The 11,927-nt window shown below is 41.2% G+C and overlaps 1 protein-coding gene across 1 annotated transcript in view; it reads left to right on the top strand.

Annotated features, from left to right (window-relative positions):
* Positions 1 to 11,054, top strand: part of CPO (carboxypeptidase O) — a 20,475-nt gene extending 9,421 nt beyond the window's left edge. Inside the window, exons 3-9 of the mRNA XM_006759421.1 lie at positions 1,316 to 1,417; positions 2,348 to 2,452; positions 3,577 to 3,687; positions 4,767 to 4,857; positions 6,061 to 6,263; positions 9,829 to 9,913; positions 10,754 to 11,054. Of these exons, the coding sequence (XP_006759484.1) occupies positions 1,316 to 1,417; positions 2,348 to 2,452; positions 3,577 to 3,687; positions 4,767 to 4,857; positions 6,061 to 6,263; positions 9,829 to 9,913; positions 10,754 to 11,016 (960 nt within the window). The 3' untranslated portion in view covers positions 11,017 to 11,054. The remainder of the gene's footprint in view (positions 1 to 1,315; positions 1,418 to 2,347; positions 2,453 to 3,576; positions 3,688 to 4,766; positions 4,858 to 6,060; positions 6,264 to 9,828; positions 9,914 to 10,753) is intronic.
* The last annotated feature ends 873 nt before the right edge of the window (positions 11,055 to 11,927 follow it).

Raw genomic sequence — 11,927 nt, forward strand, 5'->3', positions numbered from 1 at the left:
CCCCGCCCTCCCCCGCCACCCTCACATACACCGACTACCACCATTGAAGCTATAGATCCTGGTACTCTGAAAGAAAAAGGCAAATCAACAACAAAAAGAAAAAGAAGAGAACACACCCACCAGTTTTGCTAGTGTGAACATGGGCCAGAATTAGCTCTTACTCTTGCTTGTCAATTCTTAACCAGCTTAAGCAGGGCAGGGCAATGTGTATATGGGTGTGGGGTGTGGGGTGGAGAAGCCTCCTGACTCATGATTAGCTGAAAATGTGATATTTCTTGTAGGATGCAAGAGGCAGACTCAGCAGTTCTTTAGAGAAGAAAACTTTTTTTCAAAGAAATCTTTGTATTGCTACTAAGATAAGTTTGGTGATTTCCAAAACTAGCTACAGTAAAACATTAGCTACTATACATTCAAATAGTGTGTGTGTGGGGGGGGGGTAGGTGGTATGTGTGACATTATGAAACTTTTTTGAAGTATACACTTTAAAAAACAGAATTGCTGGATTAAAGGATATGCACATCTAAATTTTTATATGAATGTACAAGTTGCCCTCCAAACAGGCTTTACCACTATTTTTTCAATATTTGGGAATATGCTAATATTTTCAGACATTTTTTCAAATAGTACAAGAAAGATTTTAAAGTATAGGAGGTATCCTATCACATCCTGATGACTGTTTAATGTTTTATGCTTGTGAATTCCAGTCGCTTTTATAGAATTCCAAGTTACTGACTAACAGGCAAAACTGTAAGACCCTTCTTTTCTAAGCACAGTGTAAAACATGTAATTAAATCAACATCTATTCAGGTCTTCCCAGTTTAATCTAAATGATTAACTTGAGCTTGATTTAGAAATTTCTGTTGGCATATTCTATGAAGGGCTTACCCAACTCTTCTCTAAACTTGGAACCAGGGACATTAGCAAGGATATTGTTGAGATCCATCAAGACTGAAGAAAATCTCACAAAATAAGCCTGACCTTAAATGTCTGGCATGATTGGGTGTCACATGGAAGCTCAGTTTCCTGGCCCTTTGAAGGAGGTGTTGTTGTTAGTGTTTCTGAAGTTCTCAGTCACTTCTTTGTAAGGTTCAATCGAGTATCTTAAGACTTATGGCAGAGTAGTACATTAAAGAAAATGGGAGAGGGTAGGTAATAATTAATTGGTTTCATAGTCTAGCTTGTTTAGCACACAGCTGTTGTAATGTAGAGCAAAGAGCACAGAATGAGGTATCTTAATGAAAGAAGCCATTATCTTAATTAGAGGTGAGCAAACAATCTTCTGATTGGTAGCTGCAGTCCTCCCTGGCTGTTTCAGATCTATCAGTGGATGAGCCTGATAAGGGAGAAGTACCCGGAAGTGGTGACACAGCATTTCCTAGGAATGACCTATGAGACGCGGCCCATGTATTATCTGAAGGTGAGTGAGAAGGCTGAGGATTGCCTCACCGAGGAAGAGGGGTCTCTCCCACCGAATCCAGGGATATCTGTTTACTATTCAGCAGCTCTAGTCAGAAATGTAGACAAGGTTAAAGGAGGCAATGCAGAAAGACTGCCTTTTCCACCCCAAACGGGCTTTTAAAATTCAAAACTCGTAAAGGCAATAATTATCTGGTTGGAATCAAGTTCTAGGGTAAAGAGAATTTGGAATGGTTGGTGGGACCATGGGGGAGACCTTGCAAATAGTAAGGCCCAGAAAGGGAAGGGCTTAGTCCTTTGTTGCTTCCATGCTAGGCCTCCCTCGTTCCCACTAAGACTGAGGAACTTAGGATCCTCGGTTATGGAGCTGGACAGGGCCTTAGACATTTGGTTGAGGGCTGGCTCTGTGAAGGCCTGCTTACCTCCATGCCTACATAGAGGTGGGAGGGGGAAAATCCCCCACTCATACGTCAGCCAGAGCCCATTCACCTTTCATGTGTATCTTGAGTTTTTAAAATATATACTGTTCTTTTGAAAAACATTTAAACATCATAGAAAATCTTTAGTTTTGGTTCTTTCATTTTATAATGGAGGAAACCAAAACCCAGAGAGGTGAAGTAACTTGTACAAGGTCACACAGCCAGATAATAGCATAGCCATGGGGATAACCCAGTCTCCAGCCCCCCTATCTGGCTTTTGGTGGGGGACATGAGGACTCAGCACGTGGTCCTAAGCACGACGGCCAAGGTCACAGACAGGAGAGCAAGGTCGCTGAGGAAGAGTCATATTGTGTGTATCTCTGCCAGCATCCTTGCCTCATGCTTGAAACCATGCAGTGGAGTAAGAAAGGGAATAAAAACCTGATAACTTTGCACAGTGGCTTACAATCGTAAGTGACTGTTTGGTAATAGAACACGGATGTTCCCACCAGATCAGCCAACCATCCAATAACCCCAAGAAGATCATTTGGATGGACTGTGGAATTCACGCCAGGGAATGGATTGCCCCTGCTTTTTGCCAATGGTTTGTGAGAGAAGTAAGTGTCTTTCGCTTCCTCATAATGGTTAACTACCCCACAAAATACCCGTCATGTCTTGGCTATGTAGAAAGCCTGCTTCATTCACATGTTGGCATGGCAACTCTCTACTGAGCTACTCCTTCTCCCCAAGGGAAATGGAATTAATGAGTATCTTCACTGAAAAGTGAGGTATTCTGATTTCTTTCCAGCACATTCAAAATGATTTTTATTGGAAGACAAACATATCTAAATGCAGAAGAAACTACATCTTGGAAGTCAGAGATGAGTGATCCTGGCTCTGCCTTTTCAAATAGAATTGGGCAAATTTTTTAACACTAGAATTCCCACTTCTTCACCTGTGAAAGGGAGTATAAAATGACTATTTCAGGGGTCTGTTGTGTGGATTAAGAGATTAGCATATGAAAAATACCTAGCACAATGAAATTTTGCTTATTACCTATACCCCTCCCTTGAAGAGAATAAAGAACCTTTAAAAGTAATATAGACAGAGAAGCATTGATCAGACCATCAAACCTCAGAGGGAAGGTAGGGGAGGATGGGGGTGAGGGGGAGAGATCAACCAAAGTACTTGAATGCATGCATATAAGCCTAACCAATGGACACAGACACCCAGGGGGTGAGGGGATGAGTGGGGAGGGTTGGCGGGCATTGGGGGGATAAGGACACATCTGTAATACCTTAACCAATAAAGAAAAAAATTATTAAAATAAAAAAACAAATAAAAGTAATATATTTTTGTGTGTGTCAGTCTTTTCAGAAACCCAAACATAATGAATTTAACCCACAAAGAGTTCTCAACTGGTTCCTGGGCCAACAGCATCAACATACCTGGGATCTTGTTGGAAAATCCACTTTTCAGGCTCCACCTCAGACATAGTGAATTAGGGGTGGGGAGTGGGTGGGGGTGGAGCTAGGAAATCTGTGTTTTAACAAGTCCTCCAGGCGGTTATGACGCACAGTGATGTTTGAGAACCACCACAATAACCAAGAGGCTACTGAGGTGAATTGGAGAGTAGAGGTTGTGGTCATCTCTTATGATTACATTGAAATCACTTTAAAAATTAAAAGAGAAAAGACCTCTTTCTAGGATGTTTCCAAATGTTTCTCTCTTACATTTCCAGATTCTACAAAACTATCAAGACAACTCAAGGATAAGAAGGCTCCTTAAGAACCTGGACTTCTACGTGCTTCCAGTGCTTAACATAGATGGCTATATCTACACTTGGACAACTGTGCGTACACCGAGTTTGGTCCTGGGAAGACTTCATAAACTAGATATTGACTCAGGTTCATTTTCCTGACCTCCATCATTGCAGTTATAAAAGGTTTTGTGGCCATGCAAAGAAAGAAATGCTATTTGAGATAAAACTGAACCTAAGATACTTAAGCCAACAATCTAAGGTCAACACTGAAGAAGCCTTTTTAGAATTGAAGTCCAACACATTTTGTTTTATTTTGTTTTGACATATTCCCAGTTGTCCAACCAGACAAATTTTCTCTAGCTCCATCTCCTTGAAGTTTGTGAGTTGCTTGCCACGTGATTGGGTTTATATTGGTATAAAATTCCTACATCACCCTGTCTCCACCTCTAGGAGCACAAGGGACACAAATGATGTATAAATACTAACCCAGCCTTCATTTTTCATTGTGATCATTCACATTGAGGGCAAACTTTTCATAAAGCTTTTCATTTAGTGGACAATTTCCTCTTTATAATGCTTCTAATGCAAATTTACTCCACAAATAAGAGCTTCTGTTTCTAGAGAATATTCATTCCTGCCCAGCCTCTCGCACTCCCTCCCCTCAAGGCCCCTCATGGGACTCCCATATCTGCAATAGCCGTTTGCCTAGTGTGTGAATGAAGCCCTCCCCTCTGAGCTTGTCTGGTGAAATGTGTCTTTATCCTCATCTCCACGCATCAGTCTCCTGCTTCCAAAGCTGTGCAGAGACCGACGCTGACACATCTGGAACAGCCTTGCTCCATCTGCCGAGCTATTTCCCCCTCATCCTGTATCACTTGGACCTAAAAAAATGATTCTCTGATCACATCCATCCAAGCACTGCTAATCTGCTCATGAGGAAAAAGCTAAACGACTCCCTCCAATTTGGAGATTTACAGTAGTCCTGTTATTGGGGGTTGGTAGCCTATCTGTAAGACTAAACATTACACGTACAAGCTTCATCATGGTAAAGGCAAGTTCTTCCAGACAATCCCACGAATGACTTTCCATATGTGAGGACCACCCATCATTACTAACTCTGTGATTTATGAGACCTTAGAATGGCAGCATCCCTATGTTCCTCTGTACAGGATCGGCTTTGGAGGAAATCCCGCTCATCCCATAATAATGGCACATGTTTTGGGACAGATCTCAACCGAAATTTCAATGTATCCTGGTGTAGTAAGTATATGTTTCGTAGATAAATTGATGAAGAAAAAATGGAGAAGCCATGAAAGAGTGAATTACTAGAGATATAACTTTTGAAAAGAAACAGCTAAGCTTGCTGGGATTCCTGTCCTATGCGTTCCCTCTAAAGGAATGATGTTAAAAAGCAGCAACATTCAAGTACAGCAGGGCCTTGACTTATGAGTTTAATTTGTTCCGAGACCGAGCTCATTAAGGAGCTCGTTAACTCAAATTACTCTATCAACTCAATGCAAAAAATCTGCCAAGAGACAGCTGGTATCTCGAAAAAACTCATTAGTCAGGACACTTGTAAGTCAAGGCCCCACTGTACAGGACTCTCTTCAAGGGAGATTGGCTAACTGAGGGCAAGGAAGACCTAGACCAGTGTGACTATGTTTGAAACCCGTTGCTTTGTTTCAAAATATATGAGTTATCATAAAGAGAAGAAAAAGCAGAGAATGAACCTTGCAGTTTATTTTACAGCAGGAGGGCAGACGTAAACAAGGTCAACATTTTCTTCTCCTGAAGGCATTTTCAGGTTTCTGAATCTCAACATGCCCAATGAATTGGAAGGAAATAACGAGGTAGGAATGGTTAAGAGCAGTCCGGATCAAAAACCAAATGACAAGAGTTAAAATTCAGACTTAGTGACTGTGCAATCTTGGAAAAATTGCTTCATTTCCCTGTTTGCGTTTCCTCTTATTTAAAATGTGGCCCATAGTAATACCATCCTATCGGTAGCTTGTTGTCCTATGGGCATTAAATGAAATGCCACATAGGACTTGCAAAATAGCTCTAAGGAGACTCAAAGCAGTAAGACAGTGAGAGAGAAACTTAGGTCAACAAGACTATGTCTGAGTCTGACCTTAGGAAACTGAGAACTGGTTCCCAACCATTTGTTTCGTGACCCAGCTCAAGTTTAAGTTCATGATGACTGAAAATGCCATTCCATTTTACATCTTCCTTCCCAGGCCACGGAAGCATGGGGTTGACTTCTAAACCCAAATGTCAGCCCTCTGCCTTTCTGAGCTCCTCCTTGAATGACGATCTAAGTTGACTCATTTAACCGGAACTAACTGAGACAAGCAAGGTCAAGCCCCCAGTCCACACTCAGGTGCCCTGAGTAAGGATGACTCCTTACCCTTGTGGGTTCTAACAGATCACCATGCCTTCTTTGTGGTTCCCTGTATATTCCAGGTATTGGCGCATCTAAGAACTGCTCAGATTCAACATTCTGTGGGACAGAACCAGTGTCTGAACCTGAAACTAAAGCGGTTTCCAGCTTTATAGAGAGCAAGAAAGAGGACATTTTGTGCTTCCTGACCATACATTCTTATGGGCAGCTCATTCTCATGCCTTATGGCTACACCAGAAATAAACCCAGTAACTACAAAGAGCTGGTAAGACCCGTGCACCGAAGGCTTTAGACGAGAAACCTCAGTAGAACCCCTGCTTTCCTTCCCCTGATTTCCGTTTCCTAGGTTTTTGGCGCCAGCCCTGCTTGTTCTCTCTGTTCTTTCTTATTTTATCGCTCCTGCTTTTTACACCTTGCTAGCCGCCTGCCGGGAAGGTTTCAGGTTAAATGCTGCTTTACTTTCATTAATTAACTACCTGTTTCACAAAATGTCAAGTTGGGAGACATCTTAGGTATTCGTCTATAATATAAATGAGATGATTATGTTAATAATCTGCAGGAACGTGCTCTCATTGTTGTCAATTCTCTTGAAGCTCCGTTCAGCAATTATGGCTTTTGAACCGTGCTTTAAAGAACTCGCCAGCTGTGAGTGGAATATGGTGTATCTAAAATAACATGGCTAAATAATATCTGCGCTCTTCTCTGCTAAACACAAGGCTTTATTTTCTTCTAAATGAATGCTTTTAGTATTTGCCTAGGAGTATTGTAAGGGGAAGTGCCAGTGGAACCCAGGCCCAGGCAGGGAACGTGAGCTTCATCTCATCCGGGTCCTTCTCTAGCTGTGTTTACCTGACCATCAGTGGGTGGAAGTGCTGAAAAGAACTAGGCTCTCTGCCCTTTGGTGAACCTGAGGACAACAGACAAAGGCCAAGGGAGAGTACATTGAGGATTGTAGTATTTATATGTTTTAAAAATTATTTTTTCATTTTTCATTGTAATAAAATAAATATAACATAAAACTTACTATTTTAAGCAGTTATGCATTCACATTATTATGCAACGTTTTATCTCTGAAACTTTTTATCTTGCATAATTGAAACTCTATACCATTAAACGTCAGTCCCTGACCTTTTGCCCCTGGAAATCACCATCCTTCTTTCTTTTTCTGTGAGTTTGATTGCTCTAGCTATCTCATCTCCATGAAATCGTACATTATCAGTCTTTTTGTGACTGTTATTTCACTTTGCATGATGTTCATGTTGTATGTTGTATCATGTGTCAAAATTTTCTTCCTTTTTAAGGCTGAATAATATTATATTATATGTATAGGTCACATTTTCTTTGTTCATTAGACAAATGATTTGTGATCAATGGACATCTGAATTGTCTTCACTTTTTGGCTACTTTGAAAAATGCTACTATGAAGATAGGAGTACAATATCTCCTGAAATCTCCTTTTCGGTCTTTTTGGGTATATAACCAGAAGTGGATGCAGCATATGGTAATTCTATTTTTAATTTTTTGAGGAACCATCAAACTGGTTTCCATAGCAGTGACACCATTTTCCATTCCCATGAACAGTGTGCAAGGGTTCCAAATTTTCCACATTCTGACCACCACTTGTTATTTTATGCTTATCTTTTTTATTTTTTAAAATAAATTATCCATTATCAATAAATGCCAGGATGGATGGGAACTAAGCTTATTCCATTCTTAAGATCACAGGGGCCTGGGCACCCATGAGTTCTCTCACCCATACTGTCCCTCTCCCACTGGAGCATGGCCCATAAAACACCTCTGGGCAAAAAAAAAGAAAAACTGCTATAGAGCCTTGCTGAAGGGAGCCTTTCCCTCAGGAGTCAAAAATATCTAGCAGTACTCCAATATTTTTCAATGTTTTTGGACAGTTGTATTATGTGATCACTAGAGGCCCGGTGCATGAAATTCATGTACCGGTAGGGTCCCTAGGCCTGGCCAGCGATCAGGACCGATTGGCACCTTCCAGTTGCTGGCTGGGGCCTTCTGGCTGCCTGCTGGGGCCTTCTTTCTTCTGCACCGCCCCCTGGTGGTCAGTACATGTCATAGCGAGTGATCGAACTCCTAGTATCCCTGTGGAACTCCCAAGGGGACCCTTTGCATATTAGCCTTTTATAGATATAGATTTTTCAAGATGTGGGAATAATGAACATTTGCCTTGGACTTTACAATTTACAAAGAGATTTTACAGCCATTCTCCCATCTGACCCTCACGACAATATAATAAGTTCACTTTGGAGACATGAAAATTGAGACCCTGAGTTAGTTCTGTTCCTAGAGCTCCTATAGACAGTGAGTGGTGGGGCCAGGGCTGGAGCACACCTCTCAGAATCCAGAGGTCACATTCATCTGACTGCCTCACCCTGGCTCAGAAATGTCTACAACTTCTAGGAATTGTATCCATTTAGATTCTTATTCCACTGTGTCCTATTTCTCCCTCACTTCTTGGCCCTAGAAGTTCCATTTCTTCCTTTAAGAGGTCTGCAGAAACAGAGTTTTCAGATGAGAAGCCCAGAACCCTCCTTATTCTCCAGTTTCTGTGAAATTTGTCATGGCTATCTACTTTCTACTGAAAGAGATCTGTGATAAACACAAATGAACCACCAAAGACATGCTATTATAGATCTTGGTTGGGACAGGCCTTGCACTAGCAGAGAAAAAGAGGCCCATTATACCCCAGTATTTTTCTAGGGAATTTCATTCCCTTCTTGGTTCAGCAAAACAGATACTAGGTGACCATTTTGCAAGGTTTGTGCTGCTGATTAGCCATCTGGTTAGAGCCCTCTGGCCATAGGCTAGAGGGGGGAAGAAGGCAGGAGGGCCCTGGGGCCCTGGGGCCCTGAAATCACCATTACTGGAAGGTAACTAATGCTACTAGTAAGCTGGGAATTACAGACAACCTTTTAGTACTACGTGCAGAAATTGGCACACTGAGTTAATTATGTACCTCTTACAGTCTCAGGTGCTGAAGAGTTAGCATGAACATTTATCTCAAGAATTTTCAATAAAAAGACAGTGTAAAAATTTTCCCACCTTTTCTCAACCTAACTGAAGCTGGCTAGCAGTGGTTTTAGGTTCTTATGAGGAAGCTTTGACAAAGTGCACACAGGCACAGAATCAAGCCAACTGTTCAAGGAGATTTCCACTTCTACTGTTATTTACAACTACCAAGTCTGGTAATTAATCTCTATATATTTACAAAACCAAAAATGTGTAGAAATCATGATAAATATTATGTTGCATGATAGACAACTTGGCAATCATTATGTAGGGGAAACATGACTATATATAGCCCTGTTTTAAACTGCTCTGAAATTAGGATAGCTATAAGAATTCTAATGTTTTAGGTACTGACATTCTTTCCATTTGAGCTCTCCCCATACCAACCCTGTATCCTATCCCAAACTCCATCCTCCCACATACATGCCAGGGCCTTAATCAACCACCTTAGAAGACTATAGTCAGAGTCCATTTCAGAGGTAATGGGACTGATGTAAGATGATGGCACTGGTAATAAAACTTGGAAGTAATTATTTAAAAAAAGAAGAGTCAAAGATGATTTTACATGCGTTTGGAGGAACATGATAAGCCAGAAATATGAAAATCCCTCATTTATTGGGTTTGAGTGTGTTGAGTCTGAAGTACCAGCAGACTACCTAGGTATAGATGTCCAACCGGAAGTGAGAAAGATGGTCTGGAGCTCTCAAGATGGATTTGGACAAAATACCAAACCCTATGGATTTTTTATTTTATTTTTAACACCAGATATCTGTCTCTGCATTTCCCACCTCCAGATACAAGTTGGACAGAAGGCAGCAAATGCACTGAAAGCAAAGCATGGAACCAATTATAGAGTTGGATCGAGTATAGATATTTTATGTAAGTATCTTTTTTTCTCGCTTCTTCAATAGTCTCTGAGGCACAAAAGAAGTCAGTGGACTTTGTAGAGCGGGATGGATGGAAGAGGGAGAGAAGAGTTCCTCAACAGGAATTTCTACAAATCAAAATGACCCAAGATAAAAGAGAGTCTGTTCCAATCCAGAATTATATTCTCTAGGGATAAGGTGTGAACTCAAAGAAAAACTTAATATGCTGGCTAAGACCAGAACTCCCCCTGGCTTAAAAAGAGCTGGCAGGGAGAAGACACAGGAGTTAACAGGAAGAATGTTTTCCAGTGATGCTTGGTCAGTTGATTCAGTTCCCAGAGAGCCCATCAGGCAAAGAAAACAGAGCAGGTGGGGCCTGGAGAAAAGATCTAAAAAAGGAAAGAATTTAGTTGAAAGAAGTGTGCACTGGCTTTTCCCACCGCCACACTCCTCCTCCACCCACCAGAGGACCACCTAGATAGTATTTGCATAATATTTTCCTGGTGGTCATTTTGTTCCTGTTCCTTTATATGTCGGTTTACTCTTGTCTTAACATATTAGATGGTTCAATCTTTGATGCAGCTCAGAAACTTTAACCAAACCTTTGCTATGTTCCAGACATAACCCTAGGTGCTGTGGGGCGGGTAGAGGGGAGGGAGACAAAGAGGTCAAACAAGATGTAATCACTGACCTACAGGGGCTTAATGTCAAGGAGAGAGAGAAGACAGCTATCCATGGCATCCTCACATGAAGTTGCTTTTTTTGGATTGAACCCTTATCCCGGAAATGGCTTATAGAAATCTGTGTTTTCACTGTACAATTTCTAACTCTGCCTTCCCGGTTTCATTTGTAGATGCCACATCAGGGTCTTCAAGAGACTGGGCTCGTGACATTGGGATCCCCTTCTCATACACATTTGAGCTGAGAGACAACGGTACACACGGATTTGTTCTGCCAGAAGCTCAGATTCAAGCCACCTGTGAGGAGACCATGGCGGCTGTGCTCTCCATCCTGGATGACGTGTATGAGAAATACGGGTACTCAAACAGTGCTGGAAAGGTGACATCGACCACCATGGTGCTGAGCCTACTGATGTCCTTCAGGTCTCTTTTCTAAGTACATCCCACCCAGGCCTGCTCAGCCCCAGTGACCTGATATGGTTGCAGAGAATGTGTTTGTCTGTGGTCATAGAGGAATCAAATAATTTAACTAAAAATGCTTTCTATTTCAATAAAGATAAGTCATGTTTGAATTGTAACGTTTGGTTTGCTCATCATTAATTTCTTATTACTTAAAAAGAGTATAATATTAGTTATTGTGACAGTAATGCTGCAAACCAAACCATGCTAAAACTCAATGGCTCGTGAATCTATAGGTCAGTTAGAGTCAGCTTTGCTGATCTTGGCTGTGTTCACTTATACATCTGTGGTCAGTTTCAGGGCAGCTTCCCTGAGGTTTAGAGATTTTTCCCCCCTATCTAAATTATTTGAAAATTGGCTTGTGCCTTCAAAACAAAAGATAAGTTATATAATCAGAAGGTAAGTTATATAATCCTTCTATATAGCTGTTGCTGGTTGTTGTTTTTTTATTTACTTATTCAAACAACATTTTTTTAGAATCTACTAAGTAGATTTTGCTAAGTCCTGGGATTATAATGGTGAATAAGGTGGACATAGTTCCTGTCCTCTTGGAATTTCTATCCCAATGGGGGTGGTAGCCATAAATAATTGGAATGGGCACACTGTTGCAGCTCAGAGGCCATAATAATCATGAACACAAGTAAATAAACTAAATATTGAAGCTTGTGACAGGTGCTAAGAGAGAAATGATGAGTAATTAGAGAGCTGAGCAAGGGCCAGATTGTATATTTACAGGTACACAGGCATTTAATTGTGCTATCTTGTCCTATTAAACCGCAAGTGTTCTTAAGGTAGCATCACTTCCTATGCATCCCTCTGTGACACCTTGAAATGGTGCTAAGCACTTGTCAGGCTTTGAACAAGTGTTGTAGCTGTGACTGACAGGGC

This window comes from Myotis davidii, unplaced genomic scaffold (genome assembly GCF_000327345.1).
Source record: "Myotis davidii unplaced genomic scaffold, ASM32734v1 scaffold394, whole genome shotgun sequence".
NCBI classification, from domain to species: domain Eukaryota; kingdom Metazoa; phylum Chordata; class Mammalia; order Chiroptera; family Vespertilionidae; genus Myotis; species Myotis davidii.